The 25,396-nt window shown below is 40.5% G+C and overlaps 1 protein-coding gene across 1 annotated transcript in view; it reads right to left on the bottom strand.

Moving 5' to 3' along the window:
• The window catches only part of cdkal1 (CDK5 regulatory subunit associated protein 1-like 1), a 310,661-nt gene that overhangs the window by 136,050 nt on the left and 149,215 nt on the right, over positions 1–25,396 (bottom strand). The window contains exon 9 of the mRNA XM_079469382.1: positions 5,742–5,908. Within this exon, the coding sequence (XP_079325508.1) occupies positions 5,742–5,908 (167 nt within the window). The remainder of the gene's footprint in view (positions 1–5,741; positions 5,909–25,396) is intronic.

Below are 25,396 nucleotides of genomic sequence, written 5' to 3'. Positions count from 1 at the left end.
TGGCCCGTGTTTGGGATGAAATTAGCGGCCGCTCCAAATACAAATTGCGGCCGACTCCCGAGAGCCTGGACTATAATTGACTGAACTGTGAATCTTCACACATCTCTCCCACAGATTAAAGGCCAGAGAAAGAGAGGATGACACGTAAGGTGTTGCAAGACACAGAGAGAATGTTGTGTTTAATTTGTTGATTGCTGCTTTCTTTGCACTTTTATTTCTCTATTGCATTACGACTGCATTAAAAACACCAAAAAAATATAAATGTACCAAAACATGTGATAAAGGAATGATGCAAGCATGTTTTTGCAAACTAATCCTGTTGTCAGATGTTGAATCGAATCATGTTAACAGTCTCAGATGATATCAGATCTGACAGCTGATAAAGATCAGTACAGGTGGAGGGGTTTCATTTTTGGGGTGCTATGAAAGAATAGATGTGCTGACTCAGGACCGTACATCAGTGTCTGTTGCACTTTTCATACAAATTAAGTGAATGATAACCAGGGACTGACTCAACATAAACATACATCATAAAACTGGTGGACAACATTCCAAGCAGTGGTCTCGCAATATAAGATGACAATCATAGGAACTCAATCATCATAATGACTGATAGCATCATTTATTTATTTAAGTGAATTTGTGCTTAAAGCAAGCAAAACAATCTGCCAATGGGGTAAGAAAAATAATCTTGAATGAAGGTTTACCTTTTTCTTAGTCACTAAATGTAAGGTAATTATTCTTATCACATTGGCAGATTTGTTTTGCTTGTTTTAATCACAGATTCACTGAAATTTTGTTCTATAAACAAGATTTATTTTCCTAGGTCATTTTGCTCATCAAGAAATTGCATCTTGATTCAATAATCTTTAGCCTTTTGTACTGGAAAACAAGACGAAAACTCTAAAAAGTTATTAAGTATTTTTTGCAGGGTATCGGCAGATATCACTCGGAATAATCGGTATCGTTGGATCTCTATTAATAATTATAATAATGCTACCAATGTGTAGTGGAAAACTGCTATTGTGATGATCCTATTTCCCTTTTGGAATTCCTGGGATAACCTTTTGTCTAATTGTTGTGTGTTTAACAAATGTTTGAGTGTATGCAACTGCAAATTAAACAGACATTTAACTATTGGTCGCAAACATCCAGTCAAAGTGTTCAAGGGCCAGCTTGGCAGGGTTGCCAGATCTGCGTAATAAAATTAAATGACTAATTAAAAGTAGCCTTATGTCCCTTTTATCCGTTTAATTTCACTCCAAAGCTGCATTCAGATTGTAAGTGACTTTGTCGTTCCATGTCGCCAGGAGTGGCGGTTCAGGTCGGTAGTGGTAAATTGCTAACAGCAATGACCAATCTCGCCTCCAAGCTAATGTCACTACAAGAGCTGGATCGGGATCATGTCAGCTCTACCATCTTCCTATTGGCTGTCGCTTCCGAAAGTCGCTCTTCAAGTTGAAGATTTCTCAACTTTGTCGCGTCGCTGGACACGCCCCATCCAGTCGCGAACGGTTGCGCCAGCACTCCATTAAAATAAATGGGATCATGCCGCTTTGTCGCTTGCAATGTGAACGAGGCTTATGGACGCCGATGTTTGACTCCTATGTACAGTGCACTAATTCTGCATTTTAAACAAAGTATTAGCTTCCTGACAAGAAAAAAGAAAATGGATAACGACTGGGCAACAGTAATAAAGTCTCAGTTAAAACACAAAATCAGATGGCCATCGTCTTACCATCCTTTCATTGGCCGTTTTTCATGGTTTCTGCCTAAAGTAGGCAGGGCTTCAGTTAATACTCATTCTCATTATGAAAAGCACCTGAGCATATTTACAGAGCTCAGCGTTTCATCAGCTGGTCATCCGGAGGTTGCAGCCTGACCTCTTTATCAAGGAGTCCTGCGTTCTCATTAGCACCTGCCCTCGGCGTACGCCATCAGCGGAGGGTGCTTCACCTGAGAGGAGACCAGTGAAAGGGCACTATAGCAAAGTGTTCACTCAGATCCCAGATAAGCGCACTTGTTTTGCTCTTCGAAAGGCTTGCCGTAATGAGGTGACTTCCCTGTGACCTCATGCAACATTGATGAATTACAAGAGATGCCGGCCAACAATTAAACGGCTCTTCAAAGACAGAACAACGAGAAGGCTAATGTACTCATAATGTTTTTCAACAAAGTGGATACTTGCTGCATCCGAGCGCAAAATGTTCCAAGCACGCAACAAATGGACGCTAGTGGTCTGGAGGTCAAGGCTCGGATGGTGATCGGGTATACGAACAGAGCATGTGCGCCAAGAGCTTGTGTCTAGTGTTGAAAAGATATAATTTCACAGCTCCGTCCTTGGATTTCACCAGCCCGGAGCTCTTATAGTATTCATGTATGATGCACCACGCGCTGGAGCAGGTTAACAGGCAGGTCAGATTTCATGACTGTGTAATGAAGGCAATATGTTCAGGCTTTGCGAAACCTAAACTTTCAGCCAACCACGTTTTTTTCTTCCTGAAATAAGATGACATTCAAGTGAGATTTGTGTAATCGGCAGCACATTAAAGAGAAAAGTTTAACCTCCAGCCAGAAGTCTGAAATATGGAGCAGCTCTCCATTTAAATTGGGGTTCTGCCACTAACCCACTCTTTTTATCAGACTAAATGAAACGGTGAGACCTATGAGAATGGGCAAAATCTTCTTAGCGAGAGAAAATCTGGCACATAAGAAATTATCATTACTTAACAGCCGGCATGCATGGGATTATAATGAGAAGGTCCACTGTTTATTATATCTTATGTCTTCTGTAGGATTTTGCATTAAGAGGTGATGTGAAAACAACCATCACAATTACTATTGTCTATACAAGATGAATTGAACAACACCAGTGACACGTGGTCTGCCAATACTTAAAGCGATACGATTTTAAATTGACGGATGATGAAACTATAAAAAAATCCCCCTACACTGGAAAAGGGACCCAAGCCAAAATATTCTCTCAATAGTAATGTGATGGATTCGGCAGATTAATCCTATTGGAATAATGGCCAAAACGCACAACAAAAATTAATGTTGCAATGGTTTTAATGGAAAAAGCTAATGGTTAATAAATGGTATTTTAATGGAAACCCTTTCTCTGATGGTTTATGTTGGGTTACTGTTGATTTTTTTCTATAATATGCATAAATGTAGATGTACCTACATCACTGCAGCATCACAGTGACGGTTTCTGCCAAGACCAACACCACTTACATTCTCTAAAGAAAACGTAAAGATCTCATTTTGTAAGTTGTATGCAAGGCCCTTTACATCCTCATATAATCAGTGCTCTCCAGTCTGACAGGTGCTTTTTCCATTTCAAAGACAGTGAAAAGGAGGGTCTATAAATCACACATCTGTTCCGCTAAGCACATATAATGCCTCTAAATGACTCCTCAGGAAGAGTGTAAGACATCACTCACGATCTAACCTTAACCTCCCAAATCACACAGTCATTTGCCACCCCTGGAAAACCTCTCCAGCATCACAAAAAAAACAGTTAAGAGGCAGTAAATTGGGGAGGCGGGAACTTAGACGGGTACAAGAGATATACGGCTGTAAAGTCGGGGGGGGGGAGTGGAAAGTTACTCGGGGAACTGTTGAAAGAATGCTCTGGGTTTAACATGAGTTAAGATCATTTGACAGCATTAGTGGCATCATTTTGATTGAAAGAAATGAACTTACTGTTCCCCTTATTTTATACTACTACTAATAATAATGATTATGACAACAACATTATTAATATTATTATTATTATTAGTGTTGTTATATTACACAAGCTCTTCAACAAAAATCCCAAACACTGTTGGCATGTATGGTACAAACATCCATTGCAAAGAAATACATGACAAAATGAATAAAAACAAGGATAGAGTCTAAACATCTTTTCATTCAATGAATCATTATGTTCATTACATTAAACAACACAAGCTGTTTACTAGGCTTGACTTTAACTATTGAACCCAGAACATTCCTTTAAAATATCTCACATCACCGTGAAAACAGCAATAACACTGTGATGTATTTAGACAATGGAGGTACACATCTGTGAAAGGTAAAACGTGTGGAAGAGAGAGTGGGCTCACAGAATACGTGTCACTTCATCCATCTATCTGTATTTGAGGGGAAGGTGGATGGTGGTCCCTCGAGAGCGGACTTGGCATTTTCATCACCAATGAAAGGCATTTTGCCTGGGAGCAGGTGACGCAATACACAGGGCCCGGAGAGCAAGACTATTCTTACCTCCCGTTTAAAACCAGCACGCTCAATTGTGAAAAACTGTTTTTGAATCCAACCTGTTCATGTAAAGGAAATCAATGAAGATAGTCAATCTTCCAGAGAAGAAAGAAACGGCGACCTAGTACAGTGCCGCACTGCTTTTTGCGAGACAAATAGACGCATCAAAGCGGTGACGTGCAATTAAAAATACTTGCTGAGCATGTGGAAATAAAAAGGACAAACAGTCAAATTGTTAAAATCAAATTAACACATAAAAAGAAATAACTGTCCTCGTGTGCGTATACAACTGCGCCTACATTTCTAATTAGCATTTAATTGTTATTTCCTTTCATTTAAGGACAAAAAATCATCACTTTTTAATTTGAATGTAACGGAGCATAAACGTAACCTATACATATGGGGACAGAATTACAACCTCAATTAACCCCCTGCAAATGAAAAGTGCTTTTCGCAGCACTTCTGTCTGCCGTCTGTGGGATTACCAGTGTCCTCCGTTTCTGTGGCTCAGAGGGGGATTACAGGGCATTATGGGTATTGTTTTAAAATGATGCAAAATGAGACCGCGGTGTAAATTTGGAAGGCCCTCAATGAGGCGGTCGTCATTTTAGTTCTGTTATCTATTGACAAACGTACAGCCGCTGAAAACATAAGAGGCCATTCTAAATCAGCATTCCTAGATGTATTGTGGCCGTTCCAGTCCAGTATCTGTCGAATTTCAACAAAATCAAATCTCAGGAGTGTCAAAGTCATCCAACAGCAATGCGAAAGTCTGACAGCATGACAAGACACATGAAAACTATGATTAAAAATCGAGGTTATTGCATACAAAAATGAATATATTACTGTAGCATTATATTTTACAAATAAATGGTACATTTTAAAATGAGAAAAACGGTCTCTGAATTGGTATGTATATGATCTCAACTATTTGTCCTTTGAAATATTTGATTCTCATTGGTCAGTGAACGGCAATGAACGGCACAGCCGTATATATTACATTTATCAGTAACACTACATAAGGTTGTATTTGTTGACATTTGTAAATAAATGAGCTAACGTGAATGAGCAATGTAGTTTTTCAGCATTTATTAATCTTTGATAATGTTAGTTAATGCCAACACAGTTGCTCATGTTGTTTCATTGGGCATTAACTAATGTTGACTTTTGATTTTAAAATGTATTAGTGAAGGCTTAAATGAACATGAACAAAGATGAATAATGATGTAGAAGTACCTACAGTATTGTTCATCGTCTATTCATATTAACGAATGCATCGACTTATGTTAACTGATATAACTTTAGTGTAAAGTGTTACCAACCGCCATCTAAATATTGTAAGTGAAATAACGTGCATTCAGCGAGAAATACTCTTGTTAAGATCCCTCTGTTAACATTTGGACGGATGCACATCATAGGTTACTTATTAGCGTGTATTGTTTCTTTCTACTTTCATGATCTATCTAACCTTGAGAACTTACCTCTAGATGTTCCAGGATATATGGTGGGTTGGTCATGCCCAGGCGAAGCATTGCACCCTCTGGTATTTCCTTCACCAGTTCCCAGAGCAGCGACGGCAGGTCGGTGCCAATATCTCTACCATATGCGCCGGTGTCTTCACTGGTCAACCAGATCTCACAAACACCCTCTGCAAGACAAGAAGATCAATGCTTACTGCTTTATCCAGAGCGAGCCAAGTAAGCGTACTTTATTGGGCCAAGAGAGATGCACAAGTGAAATATTGGGCCCTATCGTACACCCAGCGCAATGCTGTGCAAGGCACAAGTGTTTTTGCTAGTTTCAGCCGGACGCAGATCTAATCTGTGGGATAATTAAATTGTATATTGTGGACGTAAAGAGAAAAATGTGGCTTCTCCTGTAGATGTTCTGCTTGTACGGTTTAACATCTCGCACAAGCAGATGCGCTTCCTTTCTGGAGAAGTGTCTGGTCCTCTGAATTCCGCTGTGGCGCGAGCCAACTGGCTCTTAAAGGGAACAGAAGATGACACTAATTTATTTAATGCACGTTATGCCCAAAAAACCACCCATTACTCATTAAGAGAATCATGACAACCCATTCAGATAAACTAGCAAAAGTGGCTTCGGACACGCCCTGAGTGCACTAGCGCTGTCACTTTAAACCATGTGCTTCGATCGTGATAATAGGGCCCATTGTGTCTTTCCTTGGCAGAAACACACACGTAAAATATAAAATGACACAATTAATACAAAGTGTTACACTTTATTGACTTCAACGTGTTAACGTGAAATTGCTTAAATAAAAATGCATTTTTGTAAGGGGAGTGTAGCATATGTGGTTTAACAACATGCTGAAACCAAATCAAAATTTGAAATGAAGTGTGGATGCTGTCTTAGAAGGCAGCTGTCTTTGTAGGCCATGAACAGCAAGGGTCTCGAAACAGAGTCTCTGAGACTGTAAATTCCTGTAGAGAATTGCAACTGACAAGTGTCATTTGGTCCATAAATTGAAATGGCGATCGAGGAACCGCCCCAGTAAGCACGGGCCTGAAATTCAATTCTCCACTAGCACCACTGACAAAAGCAGCGGACACATTTCAACATCCATGTATCATTTCTTGCTTTCGAGAGCAGGCGTGGGCACCAGTGAATGAAGACAGCCGACAGCCGCCCCGCTGAGTGATAAATCTTCTGAGCTTTCTTAAACAGATTGCGGGAGAATTAATAAGTGGCCTTTGACTGGGCATCATCATCCGGTCGAAAAACGGCTGACGTTTGGCGCATCATTTCGTGTCAAACCCGTGAAGCTCCGTTGGACTTGACTTAATACATAGTGATGTCATTAGAGACGGCAAAGCCATTATGACACATTGGTCACGGCGAGCCCTCCGAGCGAACGGGAGCACGTGCCCGCGCTTATAATTGAAAGGAAGTCAGCGTTAAGTTTAGATCTGTTCAGATGGAGATCATTAGTGGTGGCGCTGATGGGTGGCCTTCTGTCTGCATTATTAATCTACCGTCACCGAATGGAAAGTGAAGGTTAGTGCTTACTGCACATCACCTGATCATTATAATGCCATTGTCTTTATCCTCTGAAACGTTCAGACTGCTAATGGATGTTTCAGAGCCGCTTCATTGACTTGAAGGGTCAAAGCGAATCTATAGTCTGGATCATGAGGAAATGAGTATTTATGTGTGTCACAGGGTGAGATCTGTGCTGCTGGTAAAATAGCTGAAGGTTTAAGATACTGGAAACTGTCTTCGAAGGTCTAAGTAGGCAGTGGGCGACAAGACAGCCAACCAGGTTGTGGAACCATGTTAGAAAGAAACAGACAGGGACAAGGTGCTACGACACCATTTCAACTCAAACCCAGGTGGAATCATTACAGGAGTCCATTTCCAACACTTCAATTCTGTGCTGCATACTTTTATCTTTAATGGGGGGGTTGAAGTGCTCCGCAGATCCAGGGTGAAATATCACAGAGCCCGCAGTTCATGTTAAGCACAGGTGAGGTGATAATGAGAGAGATACGCCCTGTCCAGCCTCACAGGACCCACAGTGTAACGTCAATATGTCTACAAACATTGTTCCTCCCACTGGCACTCGCATGTGTAGCAAGACTCGACTTCATATGTGTGACTAAACAAGGGACTGTTCACACTAATTATCAATAAAACACCTTTTCTGTTCCATCTTCTATAATTCACTCCACTGCTTTCACTGGGACTAAACGTGTCATCGTCTTATGAAGAACATTGAATCAAACAAGAAAACGGCTGAAAACATCAGCGATTGAACGTGCGCTTGGTTGTGTAACAGCGATTTTAAAGAGAGCAGCTACTTGTACTCGGCTCATGATTCTATACACTCTTAAAAAAGTGTTTAATAAAATAAAGTGTGTTGTCCCAGAAATAAAACAGATTGTGTTTTTTTAACAGCACCATTTATAGTGTGTAGAATACCCCACACTGGGTTCATGATATCATATTTAGAACGCAACTATGAAATGAATCCGCAATTGATTTATTTGACATATTTATTTATTTACGTATTACATACGAAACTTGCACAACCTGTAAAATGTTGAACATTTATCCAAAATCAGTTTTTTATTGTGAACTTCCCTGACGTTTTTTTAACATAACATTTAACATTTACACAACTTTTGTAAAAAAGTGCAGACACTCCTGGATGCTTGAGTATGCCATATGATACATGTGTTTAAGTTGTTGTTATTTTCCTTAAACTCTTTATGTTTTCCAGAAAACAATAACAATTTACATCAACCATCCTGTTAAATTGTGATTAAAACCATAATGGCAAAGACCATGTTTAATCTAATTTATTTCACAGGGTTCATATCTACCCAACGAAACTTGCTTCACATCGCAAAATCACGGTCATTGCCGACAAGTTTCGCTAGGGCTGGGTCACAACACCACGGGTGCAATGTAGTCACACGTAACCTCACGAAACGGAGTCAATTAACCCAGGTGACGCAGCGGGGCGGCTGTCCGCAAGCATGCTCTGAAAACAGGATGCACACGCATTGCCCCGGCGCATTTCCATTACCTGAATCCTCATTAAACATGCCCGATGTTGTTCTGCCACACCAAAGGGCTGTTTCCAGCATGGCCATGTGTCACATATTGATGTCATCCTTGCATAGGGCAATTCCCTTTTCCAGCAAAAGAGAAACAGTGGAGGGGAAAGAGTAAGCGGTATGGAAACAGGGGTGGTGTGGAAAGTGTCCCCGGCACACGGGGAGCGGTTTGAATGCGTGGAAGTCTGCCGTGTCAGGAAACAGCTGGAATTAGACTTCATCTGCCTTTCCTGCGCAAAAACTAGCTACTCTGTGCTTCCAGCTCTGAATCTGGCTCTGCGGGAATCCAGGGTCAGTGAGTTTGTGTACAGCAGACGGCGTGTGATTTCAGGGCCGCACAAGTCTGAGCAGCCTGCAGCTTTACGGGAGCCTGTGTCCACGCTACGCCTCAAATCCCCGCTCTGCGTGGCATGTGTTGTCTAAACCTGGTTGCGTAAGGCGCATAACAGCGTCCCGGTTCTCCCACACATGTCCGGAGTGCTGAGAGGAAACTGCTTTTTGAAGCTCACGCTTTGAAGAACATGTCAGAGCCAATCAGCTTCTCTCTACGGGAGGTTTAGTAAACTGCATTGTGGAGGGTGGAATCGTGTTAAAGCGATACAGTCGGCACTTAAAATTATTCAAGCGGCAAGTGAAAAATAAAGCTAAATTGTTAATTGGCTTTTAAAACACTCATGTGAAGCTGTAAAATAGTGCTTCATCTATGAGTCCCAAGCGTGTGAATAATTAATATCACTTAATGCTTTTAAAGCTGTGTTGTGCAAACACTGTAAAGTGCTAGCTCGCTTTAGAGCGCGGCTGAAGTGGAGCTCCGGCCCGGCGTTAGATCTGGACGGGCATCGGGGACGGTCAAGTCCTCATCACATCGCTATCATCGCTATGCCTCAAGTCAAAAAGTGATGTGAATGCTTTATTGCTGTTATTACGGGTACACAGATTTAAACGTTACATCCAATGTGGCACATGATGTGATGCACTGCACACTTTCTTTGACAAAACAGCACAACACATTTTAAAATATAAATACATGTATTGTTACATTGTGATTTTTCTAATGGTTTGTGAAGAAAATGAGGCTAAAAGACCACCTAAATATCACCACTAGGTGGGTTTACATGAGGACCGCTCAGGCACACTTACTATAAACCCGCCTCCGTCTCCATTTGTGCAGAAAGGTCTCCCCTCCTCTAGCTATGATTAGCATGCTAGAAAAAGACAGAAGACGGTGGGGAGGAGGGAAAGAGGTTGTCTGCATATTTATAGCAATTATCAGCCATGCTCCATCCTCCACTCCATAATTCTCAAAAACGCCGCTGCTGTTTTCACATAATCCTCCACAGTGTTATTTTGCTCAATCTGCATGATAAATATTCTCTAACCGTGGGCGATAGTCCTGCTGCCTCTATAGATCTTTATTCACGCTAGGATTAGTTTCGTCTCCAGGCATTTTCCTCCCAACGTTCTTTGCTTTATACCGTACAGGGAACCGGCGAGCTGGAATCAAGAACTGCATACACAAACACACGCATGCCAGCTAAAGGGGATTTTTTTCCCCCCTAAAAATTAAATTTTGGTCAACATGAACTCAAAGTCCACACAGAGATGTTGTGAGTGGATCAACCAATTCAGAAAAAAATCTTACAATTTAGTAAAAACTAAAGAAATATATTATGGATTAAATGTATTACCAATGAAACATATGGATGATAGAGTCCAGACATCAGACATATATCAGTCTATGAACAAGTTTCTATTTTAAAAGAAGGAAACATGGATGTGACAAAGCAGTACGCACGTTTTGGAGACAAAATCTACTGTAGGATTTTTGTGAATTGAAATGCACAAACCAGAACCAATAATATTCAACGAAAAGTGATGTCTCTTAATTTATTTTCATGTGCTCATTTAATGAGGAATATGGACCGTTGTGGATGTGACCATTCACTTACCTGACTATATAAAACTATGATTTAAAAACAAAACAAGCGCTTAAAAACAGACTTATTTAAACCACCAAATATTGACATCTCCCCTATATCAGTATGGTCAAAACTTTTTATCATTTTAAGGTTGAAGTTTGCATGAATAGCCCACATGGTTACAGTAGTCTCCCTCTGTCACCTCCTCTCGACTCTATGCATGTGTAGAAAAGCCATTTGCTTGATTCTGTAAACGTATACACGGTGTGACAAGCATTACTAACGGTTCAAATGCCACAATTTCCTGTTCAGTCACAATCCCGAGCATCTCTAAACACAGATTGCGTTGAATGTAGACGCATGAATTAACCAGTCTGTGATGTTTCAATGAGAAGCTTCATTCTGATTCAACGAGGACTGTAATTACCAGCAATGATGTGCTTTACAAGCAGTGTACACAAAAAGCCTGTCAAACACTTGATGAAGAACATGTTAAAAGAGACAAAAGCAGATCGAAAAATCAACTATGAGAATAGACTTTAAAAACTCGTCTTTTTAAAAACATACAGATGACAATAAATAATATAAAGAATTTGGTTAAAAACAAACCAAAATCGGCTATTGAGCAAGTACATACAAAAATATAACAAAATCTTTGTTGAAAACGTTCTAGGGTCCTATAAAATCTATTAATTTTTTCCCAAATTCCATTTTATTTATTGTGTCTTTCATCTTTTACTGCACAACAGTAAGTCATATATTTTCCCACATAAACTAAAGTATTCACTTATAAACTATATAAAAATGCATGATTGGTTAAGTTTACAAATTTTACAAATTATATTTTTTTGGGGGGTAAGCAATCGTTTGATGAATAAATACTTGAAAAATGAAATCGCTCATTGTTAGCAAATGCATTTACTACAGTAAACAAATAACTCCTTATTGTAAAGTGTTACCACTTTTATTGACATCAGCTTTCCACCGCACAGTTCAGTCATTCCTTTAACAGACACTGCACTGCTTAATCACACCTTAACCTAAAAAGAGGGATTTTTCTAAGCACGTCTCCATTAGCTAAGATCAGTGCTGGTGTTAAGGATAAGAAAACCACATCATTACAACATCTGCTCTGTGTAAATGACTATTAACTTCTTCCAATAACAGATCAGATCAGATCAGATCAAAACAACAGTCTTGACATTACTGTATCTGTCCAAGCGTTTCTATCTCCCGAGCCGAGGAATCTTTCACAACAAGCTTTCAGTGTCTCTGAAGATGTTTCTATTTACTCAGTTCTGAGGCAATTAACCGGCAAAGAAACACACTGGCTCTGCAATTTACATAAACATTAGCAGTGATAATGAGCACAGACTTAAAAAAGTTAGAATAATTATGTATGTGTGATGTTACACTGCGTTTACAAGTAAATGAACATGTCCTTCAGCGTGTTTATATTCCTCCCTTTTAGATGATTTTTTTCTCCAAAAGTGTAGTTACCATGCAAACAAAAGTGATAATCTTATAATTAAATGAAACTTAATAAACCTTTTTGGATGGAAGCGTTAGTTATGCATTTATTTCTATCATTTGTCTAGTTTATGTGAAGGCGAAACTAATTCACTTCCAACAATATAAGATGAAAAAGAGCCTTTTTCCTTGAAATAATCAGTACCTTCATTAATAAGTCATTAAATATTACATAACACCTGTCGATTAGTAGCAGTACATTCAAACATGAACATTTACGGTAAAAGAAAATGTGTGAAATTTGAATGATATATAGAAGAACATGTGTGATATAGGTGCGTTATGTAGTGCGTTTATTTTATTTGTAGAGAAATATATACATTCATTTTACATAGTACAATTTTTTATTTATTTTACAATAGTACGTTATTTGCAAAGCAGATGAGCAGAATAAACAATATCAATAATACATAGAATGGATGTGTATTAAGTAATAAAACTGTTTACATCTTCCAAGCTACACAATAATCAAGAACATAAGGTAACATGATCTAAGGCCAGATGTGTTTCACTACAAGGACACAATTTCAGAATCTCCACTTTGTTTTTCCTAAGAAAGACAAAGCTCTGAGCTGTCGATTCATCCCTGACCTTTGACACGCCGCTTCCTCGACCCTAACACTGCCCGGGCCTATTCAACTCACTGACATCCTTTCTTTCTGCCGGTAACGCTGAATGCCTGCCAAGCATTCTCTCGGATCAATACAGTCCAGGTGCATTTTTCCAAAACGGCCGTGAGAAAGCCAGAAGGTCCAACGATACAGTCTGACACTGATTTGACAAATATGCAAACAAAATATTTACATAAAACTCAATACTCAACTAACATGAAGTGAAGCTACACAAACGCTCTGTGATTGAAGGGCTAAATGACAAGGTCAGTGTTGTTATGTGTGTCACACAGCACAGAACTGTGGGACGTTTAATTCCCTCGATTTCCTCTGTAATTTGTCATCACACAGTAGCGCAGGAAATTGAATTGTAAATCAGTCTCGCAATAGCCTGCGTTTCATTCGTCACCCGTCTAAAGCAAAGTGGGAGGACATATGAATGAAAATTCAAACCTGTCAGATTTGATGGAAATGAAAAATAAAACAAGTATAGACATAACGCAAAACCACAGCCTCGTTCAGTGTCAAAATGATGATCAGTGGCACAAACATAATGGCTGCCCTCAGTTAGATCATTATTCATTATTTTTGAAAACTATTTAAAAAACCTGAAATGCAAAGTGTAGTGAGGTAGGACGGACGAGAGCCGGGATTCGGGGTAGGTGATAACGTGAGTGATAACAAGCATCAGCTGTACGCGCACCGGTCTCGTATCATGGGGGAAATCGGGAGCATAAGAGGATGAGCGACCGGACCGTCAGTGAGAGAGGAACAGGCCTGGACTTTTATGTTATGGTTTGTGTGTGTCGTTTAAATCAAATTGTATGTATTATGCTGTCTATTTACGTTTATATTTATTAATCAAAAGTTGTTTTATCTTCGTCTCCTTCCTTTTATGGATCATGTTACACAAAGTTTCTTGGCTTTTTGTTCATGTCATTTAGTTTTGAGGTGATCCATTTGAGAAGGAGGGATATACAGAAACACAGTTGTATCTATAGATTTACTCCCAGAACAACCACATTCAAGTGGATAATTCCTGGCAGCTGTCCCGACTTCCTTTGATCATGAAGATGTGGACTGGTGGATGCTGATGGGATGGTGCAAGAATCTCACATGTAAATAGTGTAGACATGACCAGCATTCATCAGATCACAAACTCCTCTGATCTTACGAGACAAATGCAATGAAAGCCGAAGCTGACCACCAGTCACCAGTCCTGTGTGAGTAACAGCGATGACTACTGAAACAACATAAAGACCACACACCGCACATGAGCCTTCAGAGACCAACCTTAAGAGAAATTTCACCCAAAAACTAAAATCATGTCATCGTTTACTCGTCCTCTTGTCATTTCAAATCTGCGTGACTTTCTTTCCTCTGCAGAACACAAAGAAGATCTTTTGTGGAAAATTGGTAGCTGAACAGCACTTCTATTGTACAGACACAAAACCAATGCAAGTGAATGGGGTCCAGGTAACAACATATCGAAATATCTTCTTCTGTTTTCTGTGGAAGAAAGAAAGTCATGGAGGAGGTTTGGAATGAAATGAGGGTTATTGAATAATTACAGAACTTTTTGTTTTGGTTGAACTATCACTTTAAAACATCTGCACACAACATTTTTCTCACACAGTTTCTATATATACGTGCAGCTTGCGATGTCACTGCGGACAAGTCATACCGATGATTTATATAATATTCTTATGGTCATTCTCTACAGTCCAAAAATTCGCTTATATGGTGGATTCACAAAATCCCGGCCTGTCTCGTTTGTCTTTTTTCTTCTCAACAGAGGTGAGAATAAAAAAATAACGAATAGGATTTCTTTCTTTCTAGCTTTGACAGAAAGATGGGGGATGAGGAGTGAACCGAGAGAGAGATAATAACCAAGCTTGCTTCTTCAGCGTCTGCATGCAAAGCATTGTGGGAAGCTGGCTTTCCTTCTCCGTATGCGTTATGGAACGAGCGCAGCGGCTGAAGGAGAGATCGGGGGTAAATTATCCATACCCTTGACTATTTACTACCTGGAGCAAGTTCTTTAGTCGGCACAAAGCAGCGCGGAGGATGAAGGCACAAAGCAGCAGCTGCCGAGTGCTGAGCTGGACAATGGAACCTATTAGGGGGCTTTAAATGGGGGAGATGTGCCCCTCCACAAATCCTTCTGCAGGCTACAGAAAGAAAGAAGGTTTGGCACAGAGGTGTGTGTGTGTGTGCGTGTATGGAGAGAGGGGTGGGGGATCATCTGTGAGATCTGGAAACAAGCTGAAATTTTCATTGCAAAAGTGCTTTCAAGAGCCATTGCAACCAAACATTTCCATGTTAATATATAGATACAAAAAGTCAAATGACTATAACAAAATGGAGGAAAATTTTACTTAAATCCAAAACTGCATTGGAATGTACACTAAATTTTTTCTACGCTTTAATGCAAATGACATTGCTGTGTGGTTGCTGAGGTGTTTTAAGTTTTCTTTTCATTTTAGCCTCAAGCTACATGGTCGCTGGGATATTATACATGCTAAATTCAGCCTAATTTCTTAGATATGCTTTATGAAATTGGTCTGCCAAATGAATACATGTAAATGTAGTTAGGTGTTCGCTAAATACAAGTCACAAGTGACCACCCTTGATATTATGGCTCTAAGAGTCTATCCTTTATTTCTCTGCATGTTTAATTTATACTCTTGGCCATAAGCACTACACAGTTGCATGTCCATGAAACTGATGTGTGTGGGAAACTACAGAAAACATACTGAATAAGCAACAGTAATAGATATGCTCAAATCCCAGCATTCATTTATCATTAGCAAATGCGATGGCTGTATACAATTCTCTAAAATGTACTGTACGGGTCTGTTATCTAAAAGACTCCATTAAAAACACATGAGCATAATCCGAGTAAAACCCAAAGTGATATCTAGTGTCACCGCGGCCCCCTCATCACCGCCGGCCCCTCAGCGTGATTCTGAGACACGAATATCTAATGACTAAGAACAAATTAGACAAAGTCTCCCAGGGATTGTTCCGAACGTGTTTGTCAAATTCACAGACACAGTTCGCTCTGAAGAAAAATAAAACATTCATAATTATTCAGACTTCTGGCTAGGACGCTCAGGCTAAGTCTGACCTTCCGAGAGACTCTCGTCCCCTCTGGCCTCCGTTTCTCTCCCTCTTGTTTTCTACCCACAGATGGAGAAAGAAAGCGTTCGAGGGCAAATGTCAACAGCACCGGTGGAGAGATGCTCGGATGGGAGAAAGGGAAAATGTGAAGGGGGTTTCAGAGGATGGCAGCGGACAGGATGAATAAACAGAGAGAATAAAGCGATTGCCGTGATTATCCGGAACATGCTCGGGGAGAAAAGCTCTCCGTGAAGGAGCCCCGCTGTGTTGTGCTAAGGGACAAGCCATTCTCACTTAAGAGATTCTCCCATCATTCCAATAACTTAAAGAGACGTTTCTCCCAGACAATTAATGCTCATTCTGATTGGGCGTGTGTGCTGAGAAAACCACAATCTGCTCTAGTAAGACTTCTTTGGCAATTTGATGTCCCTTCTGTTTTTCGTATAAACCAAGGAGGTTTGTAAGAGTCAGTTAGCAATGGAAATACAGCTTGACTGGCGCAGGACATATGCTACCCTGGACCACAAACCAGTCATGAGGTACAATTTTCGAAATTGACATTCATACATCATCTGTAAGCTGAAAACATAATATTAAAGTAATGTGTGTTAGGATAGGACAATATATGGACCATATACAACAATTTAAAACTCTAAAATCTAAATATTGAGAAAATCGCCTATGAACTTGTTAATCAGAGGTGATGGTTTGTTTGAACGCTCTCTATTGGCTTACCGATGACGTTGTTGAGAGTAGATGACCCACAAGCTGAAATTCTAAGCTTAACATAGATACCAAACTTGAGTGGGTCATTCTCAAAGATCGGGCAGCAGCGAGCGAAGTTTGTAGACGTGTTCCCGGCCATTTTTGTTGGCGATTTTGCTGCATCCACTCAAAAAAATGATGTTCTAATATATTTTTACGGTAGGAAGTTTACAAAATTACTCCATGGCACATAATATTTGGCTTAGCTGCGGGGTCACACTGGATAAAGCTATTTATAGAATAGATGGATATGCAGAATATGGAGATACAGCATCTCAAGTAAAGAACTCTGTTGCTTATGCTAAAGAAAATCTGATCTTCTTTACGCTTCATACAGACTGATAGGCTCTAACCACTTACCTTAACTCTCTGCTTGCACTTGCACGGTTATGAGCTTTAAGCAATTTCACAAATGTTTGGCAAACACTTCTGAAGGCAAATTGATTGGTTTGTCTGTTGACCCTGTGAATAATGAAAAGTGTGCTGTGATTACATCCCACTGATAAGTCTCCGTTTCAAGGAAATCTAATTACCTGTCACTTTTTTCCTGCCTTTTATCTCTCTATGTCGATATATTAAGGATTCGAGCTTGATGACCGTAGTTTGGCTGGTGTCTCTTGACTGGAAGAAACTTTTCTCCCTCACACTGGACACGTATTATATATGCTCCCTTCCAAAAATTGTAATAAAATAAAAGCCAAATACGTCAATCATGATTGCGTTTGAATTGACTCGAGGGAACAGATTTTCTTAGAGTTCAACTATTCTCAACCTCACAGCTGTAAATGACGTTAAAGTAATTACCACACAAGTTTCATTGCTGTAATAAAAAAGCTCATTCTGAACAACAACCGTTGTGTCCATGCTCAAGAAATCCTGTGAAACAGATTACTGTGGTTCTTTTAATAAACTAGGATCAAAACTTGGTGTTAGTTGACCCGAAAATATTGATTCTGTCATCATCTATTCACCCTCTTGTCATTTCAAACATGTATGAAGAATGTTGTGATACCAAATGTGACAGTACCCAGTGGTGGGCTAGGGGTGGGCTAAGGGGGCTGAAGCCCCGAATGTTGTCAGTAAAGCCCAGAATGTTTCATTATCATGCCGTGTACAAACCACGTAGGGGCCATTTACATTTGCTGTTTTTTGCATGTCTTTCCTTGCACAAATGGGAGTGGGTCCTTCTGGGGAAAAAATGTGGAGTGTATAAACAACAGCTTCTGTGGCATAGTGGGTAATACGCATAGCACAAGAAGTATTGGTCCTACATATGAGTGCTTTTGCCGAACTACATTCACATCAGATCAAACAGGCATTTTCAACAAAATAAAGAACATATCCGAAACAGGTTTTTAAAATAAAAATGTTTTGGGGTTAAGGCCAGTAGAGGTCTTATTACTTGTCATCTATTTAATAACTTTAATACATATAATAATTTACACTATTATTATTATAATTATTGCATAATGTACATTGTACAACATTACTTGTTTACCTTGCTGTGTCGAAATTAAATATGAGCTTGTCAATATCAATCTAATTGAGGTGACCAAACAAATGAAAGGCAGGATTTGCTACGGACAGAAGCCGAGGTTAAGGTCTGCTTAACAGTGAAGAGCCAGCGAGATGACAGTAGTTAAATGTGTAATGTTTGATAACGGTTTAATCATGGTAATGGATGGCCCATTTACATGTTCTGTGTAAAAACACGTGAACGGTGGCGGCATCGTTTTTTCCTTCTTTCTTTTTTGTTTAAGTTCTATTTTAAGATCGTTTTGCCTTTATTTGATAGGACAGTGGACAAAAGACATGAAAGCTTTGGTTAGAGACAGGGGAGTGGGACCGGCAAAAGACACTTAAGAAGGGAATTGAACTGATCTTTCTGCAAGTGAACTGGCACTATATGTCCGCGCACTGTCCACAGGGATATTGGTGCCGACGCTTTCTCCCTCTTTCTGGCAATTGGGAGTTTGCGCTTCCTTGAGGTCTGCCGTTACTATACAAGCGTGATTGACACGCAATAACATTTAAATAACAAACCTGAGTAAACAACCGATGTCCAATAATGAACAACACGGTCGCGAACAGACGGAGGTGCCCCGTTTAAAGGTTTTGCATATGGCCTGGACCTGACTTGCTACTCCACTGTATTCAAAAACGTATGTGGATAGGTGAGAACCGCTCCTGAACGTACCCATTGACTTGCATTGGTTGTTTGTCTGTACAATCGCGTCTGCACCATATGCATGTGGCACATGCTTTCGTTAAAGAGCAATAAGACATGGGTGTAGAAATTTGTGAATAAAGTTGTCATTTTTTTCACACAAAAAAGCATTATTGTCGCTTCATAAAATGATATTTGAACTACTGGAGTCGCATGGACTATTTTAGAGATTACTTTACTAACTTTCTGCGCTTTGAGTGTATATTGCCTTGCTGTCTGTTAACCTGACAATTATATTTTCCTTTGTCATCTAGACACGAAAGAAACGCAATGTTGTTAAAACAATCCTCGTTCACACAGATCTGTGAAAGAAAATGCTGTTTTCATTATTTTGGCTGTTGCAGTTGGACATGTCACTGTAAAGAAACGCAGTGCACAGGGATTTGAATTAGAAGTATATTAGTCATATTTAATTAATCGTATTATAATACATATTTTTTGAAAAACAAACAGTTATATTTACATATAAATACAAATAAACTGGTGCCAATAAAGGGGCTGACACGTTGGAACATCAGAGTCTGTGTGAAACCTTCCATGCTTTACTTGTAAATAAAGCTTGTTTTGGTTCGACAACATGGATCCAACGATCTTTAACCATTGCATGGGCCCATTTGCAACGATGCTAGCATTATTTACATCAATTAAAAAGAAAATCAGTGTCTCCAGAGGAGCAGGGGATGCAATTAGGCCAGCGGCTGAGATTCCTAGACCTCGTCTTAATCGAATTGCTCATTAGCATGATTTATGAGCTTAGGCCTTGAGCAGGAAGACTTTAAAGAGATCAGAGAGGATGAACGATGGATGTCGGTAAGAATTCCTCCATCTAACTTTCCTTTACTAGCTTAAGTCCCAATACAAGCCAATGATGGAGGCCAAAGGGACCCTCCAGGTCTGAGTGGGGTGGAGGAGGTCTGTTCATTTCCGAAGGGTAGGCGCTTGTTAGTGTGAATGGATCCTATGACAATAAAACAAGGCTGCATATGCGAATAAGATGTGATTAAAATCATTGATGTGTTATATCAGCTGTCTGAGAATTTGCAGATGCTGGTTTTCCGCAACCCAGAAGCCACCACCAAATTGACCATCTCCTAAAGAGAAATAACAAAGGCTTGTTTTTAAAAGCACTGACCTAATTTCTTGGCGCTCTCTTTCTAGGCCCCACAAAACAGAATGTGTAAACAAAATACATTTCGTGAACAATACTTCAGAAGTCGTGTTCATATCATCATCATTGGTATTCTGATCTCAATGAAAACCCCTTTGAGTCTAAACTTTGACTTTTATCACTATATGGCTGTTCACAAAGATATCAAAACACCAGGGGAGCGCTTCAAAATGTGAAGAATATGTCGGTCTGCTAAATTATTGATCGGGGGGCGCGCACATTTGACCTCTCCTCACGCACGCACATTTCAGATGTTTTCTCTGCAGTGTACTCGCAAATAGGCTTAAATGGAAGGTGTTGGACCATGAAGATGGCAGACGGGTTGGCGGGACCTTGCTGAGGAGAGATTGGATGAAGTTGAGGCCTCCCCGTTGCCGCAATGCCCTTGCAACACCCACTAAAAGCCTTCAGCCCGGCTTCCAGGACCCCTGCGGCGTCAATCAGCCCGTGTCGTCTGTGCCGCTCCTCAGCCTGTCAATATCAACTATCCGTGGCTGTCTCGTTCCATTTCGCTCTCTTCCCAGCCCTAGATCCTGCTGCCCATAAATATTGCATGTTGGGAAGGGGGAGTTTAAACAGGATGAATAGCTGGTAAAATTAAAGTTGGCAAATGGATTAATGGCAGGATGGGGGTTTCAATTCGAGTCAAGAGCACGGTGGGCTCTCAAGTCAGGTACCTGTCAGTCAGCGAAATATTAACAACTTATGTGTGGCACAGACAAAGCAGATGTAGGATTGTACAGAAAAAAGCTCAAACACAGGCAGTGCACACATTAACTAACCCTCTGCATTGGATGGGACAGACATACGTAATGGAAACTCTCAAAGCTTCAGACTAAACTAATGTAATAGTGTGTCCCGAGACACGATTTGCAGAATAAAAAGGGTAACTTCTACTACTCCTTAATGATCAACATTTTGAAGCAAGCACCATTGCCCACATCAGAGATTATTAACGTCCAACTGAACTGAACTCAAAACATCAGCTGAGACCAAGCACCACCTCAGGTCAACAATGGCAGTCGTACCTGTGTGACGGTACATCACACTCGACCAGAAGCTCAGGTTAACCTATGCCATCTGGAGCTAAGCAAAAGCTTTCAAGATCTCTTCATGCATCATTCTCACTTTCTTCAATGAGCCTGCCGGCATCTGCCCTAACGTCCTGCTGACCGGGGGTCTCTTAACACACGCAGTGCACCAATGACCACAAAAGAAGACCGTGTGCACGACAGAGACGCAGAGAGACTGTGACACATATCAGAAGAACATTAGAGCATCACTGATAGACAGACACCGAAGGAGCGACGCCTCCGACGTTTCAGACCACATTAACAGAACAGGCAGCGGTGCAGGGGTCCAGCGCCCGAGCGTGGCCTCCTCTCCCAATCAAAGCCAGGCGGTCTCAGCAACCTGACATATGTGGTGAGAGGGGACCCAGTCAAGCGAACATCTTTCCACAGACTTGAAGTGACATTTACCCCAGCTGGAGAGAAGATGAAATGTCAGACAGTTCCCTCTCTCTTCTCTGTAGCGTTACCAGCCCCAACGTTCCCTGAAGACAACGTGGCAATACCTGGCCAATGAGGACGTGCCTTGTCCTCTCTCTCAGTACAGTTTCAGAAACCAGATCGCATTTGTAGCGCCTAAATCCACTGCGCTTTCAGCAATGGTGCGTCATCAGCCGTCTCAGATCCTCTTTCACGGAAGATTCAATGGTGCTAAATAAATACAGAATCCTGTTTGACAGACATGTTTTGTTATGTTAAAGAGAAAGTTCAGCCAAAATTGTTCATTCTGGCATCATTTGTGAGAAATGTTTTGTGCAATGGAAGTCAATGTTGTTTGGTCATCAATGGTCTTTAAAATATTGTCATTTGTGTTCTGCAGAAGACAGAAAGTCATACAGGTTTGAAATGATTTGAGAGTCACAATATAATGCCCACAATGTCCTATAAATATAAAAAACACCCCACAGTTCTGCCTCCTTTCTTGAGGTAAATGTGAAATCCCACATCTTTGACCATCCAAACACTTTACAAACCTCATAACATAAAAAAGATCATCAGTGATTTTTGTTCTGTCTGGAGGAGCGAGAGCATCGATTCCACTTAATGGATCCAAACCAAAACACTGATTTGCTTGGCATTTCCATCAGCGAGAGATTCAGCAAGGCATCTTTGAGTGACCTGCGCTTTTGTGTGGCTGCATTTACCAACTGTCGGCCTGAGTAAACACACACTCAGCGATCTGCTCCTCGGCAGGAGTGAAACGTGTGCCTTTGTCTACCCCAAGGCCACGTTCACCTTGTCTCTCACTGCAGAACCGTAAGGCGTTTTTTTCTTCTCATTGTAGCAAATTTGATTAAATGTTCTTGCAGCAGATGTGCTTCTTTAAGTGCGTTTCACACTTTTAGTCTTTCTCTCCATCTCTCTATTTTCCTTTCTGTCCAATGGCTTTTCATCTCAAGTTGATCTTTGCAAAACTCTAGTAGGCGTCTGTTAAATGTTTGGAGGGCCGGGAGGCACAGAAGAAACTGCCCCTGGGACAAACAGCAGCAGGGTACATTTGATTAGATACCCCTCACGATCCAGCCCTCCTCACCGGCGGATCGGATGGGTGTGAGGGATAAACTGTGCTCTTTATGTCCCTCTCATTCTTTCACCCTTTCTTATAATCAGCATTTCATTTCCCTTAAAGTGCCTGTCATTGTCATGGTAACGTTGACAAACTGCTGAAAGGACAGATCTAAATATAGGTCACCGGTCTGAGGTACAAGGGGTCAGTCTCAAACTACAGCCACGGAGACATGTTACCCAATTTGAAAATAAAGTGCAAGGAACAAAATTGTATTGCAATTGAAAATATTACGTTTGATCACATCTGTGTGCGTCTCTACTCATAAAGCTGCACTGAAAGAGCTGAAATGTCATTTATATCCAGGATTGAGGATTTGTTCAATGCCCTACATTATGATTAAGGAATTGTAAAAGTGACCGTGCCCAAGAAAATGTCAATACACTGGACCTTTTTCAAAAGCCTGTTATGATGCATTCAAATATAATCAGCATTGTAAATCCTCCAAAGTTTCTTATATATGTTTATAAAATAATTGACGTTTATAACACTTCGATATTTCGAACCTCCGATATTTTCATCCGTCATAACAAATGCGGAATGGCTTCGATTTTCTGCATTGTTAACATCCGTAGCAAGCATTTTAAGAGGCGTTTTGACAATTCAGAGAGACAGTACAAACAAGCACAAAAAAACGCATACGAAAATGTCTGACTGTATGTGCAAAGACCTTTATGCAAGGATGTTTCTTATACATCGTCTATGAAAGTCACAGTCAATTTTTTTATTCCCTTTTGTTAAGAGTAGTGCAAACACAATCGCTGAGTTTTTCTTTTGCCATCCAAGCAAATGAGAACGCAAAACATATTTGTGGTAATATCCCATTCACCGCTGTAGAAGTTTACCCAACTATGACGACTTCGCTGCTGAGAATCCCAGAAACGTGAAAAAGGTCCATTCTTTAAAACCACCAACACGGGCCAAAATTCCTCATAATAAACTGCTCGCACACAAACTCTTATCGTCAGTTCTTGCAAGATAAAAAATATCTATACATGTTCGGTGAAGGTCACGGGGGTCTCGTGGGAGTCTACACAACCCTGATAAATCTGCCGTGAGGTTCCTCGTCTTCATCAGCATTTAGTGCCTCGGACCATGAATCCAGAGAACGCGGATATCAGTAAACATTCTTTATGGGAAGAAAACAAGTCTGTCAGAACGCAATGCCATTTATAACCCAAAGCACAGACAGGAAGAGGAATTGTTCACAGGAGCAGTTTTCCGATTGAGCGTTCACGAAAAGCAGAGAACGCTTTCAGGCGGCGGGTCTTCAGGGTTGCTTACACAAGCCCCATGTGTCGCTGAGCTGAATTTTGCCCTAAACGTCGTTCACACAGCCTGAAGGAAAGTCCTCTCACATTCCACAGAGAGACTTCAGGCGCGGCCTGAGTTTCTGGGCCAAATCAAAGCCTCCGCACGAGCCCCTGGTGCTACCGACAACCGGACTGGAGCTAAAGAGATCACGCTCACCTCTGTGGGGTATGACGTGAGTGCGTATGCGTGTCTAAGTTACTGAGGGTTATGTTAGAGCGAGAGCATCTATCAGTGTGTGTGTGCGCAAGTATTGATGATGTTATTCTTGATAAAGCGTGACATTCTGATAAAAGACAGATTTACCAGCGCTCCTGCGTGATTCCAATATCATCTCATAAACACGGCTTTGTTTGGTGCTAAATACAAATATCTCGGCATTGCAAACATAATTAGAGTCTCAATAGAGCATTCAGAGGCAAATTGACTTCTATAAAACACAATTGGTTCAGATCGGAGTCATATTTCTTGGCTGATGAATATTTTGCTGATTCAGCCTCGCTTCAGGATTAATTATTCACTACGAATATAAAAGCTTGTTTAGAATGAAACAATGTTATCTCCATGGCAGGGGGTTGTGTGTGATTATGAGTACATTAGGGGGTGTGCGCCGGTCATGACCACTAACCAATCGCCAGCCATCTGCTCAGAAAACACAATCTATACAGCATCTACACAAAAACATCACACTGAAGATAACAGTTGTTTAATGTAAAAGATGAACAGGTCATTTTAAATGACGGTTACAGTAAGCAATTCATGTTAACTTTCCATCCATTGAACTCCATGTTTACACAGTATATATTTGACGATGCTTGGCCGTGTTTAGTCACTGAAACACAAGCGGAATCCATCCAATGTTTGCATTGGTTTTAGCTTTATTCTAAGCACACTTGTCTATATTCATCTGAAAAGTGATGAAAAGAGGTCTGCTACATACTGTAAAGAAGTTGCTTGGGCCCTTTCAGGGTCAAAACATGCATCATTTGAATGAAAGATTCCCCAATGTTTCACACTCGCTTAGACAACACAAACACTTCATTATTTGTCTGAGAACCAAAAGAGGCCTGTTTCTACTAGTATATATTAGCATTAACACATCTGTGTTGAAACCAAACGCTGCTGAGAGAGCAGCAGAATGTGGAAAATTACCATCATCTTTCCGTTATCAAACTGAGAGCTCTGCTTTGATCTCTACTGACCTACAACACTTTCTATCTTTGTTTCCAAAACACACAAAAGTGTGATTACTTGTACACTTC

The sequence above is a fragment of the Barbatula barbatula genome (genome assembly GCF_947034865.1).
Source record: "Barbatula barbatula genome assembly, chromosome: 12".
Classification (NCBI taxonomy): Eukaryota; Metazoa; Chordata; class Actinopteri; order Cypriniformes; family Nemacheilidae; genus Barbatula; species Barbatula barbatula.
The sequence above is the reverse complement of the archived record's forward strand: the minus strand, read 5'-3'. Positions and strand labels throughout refer to the sequence as shown.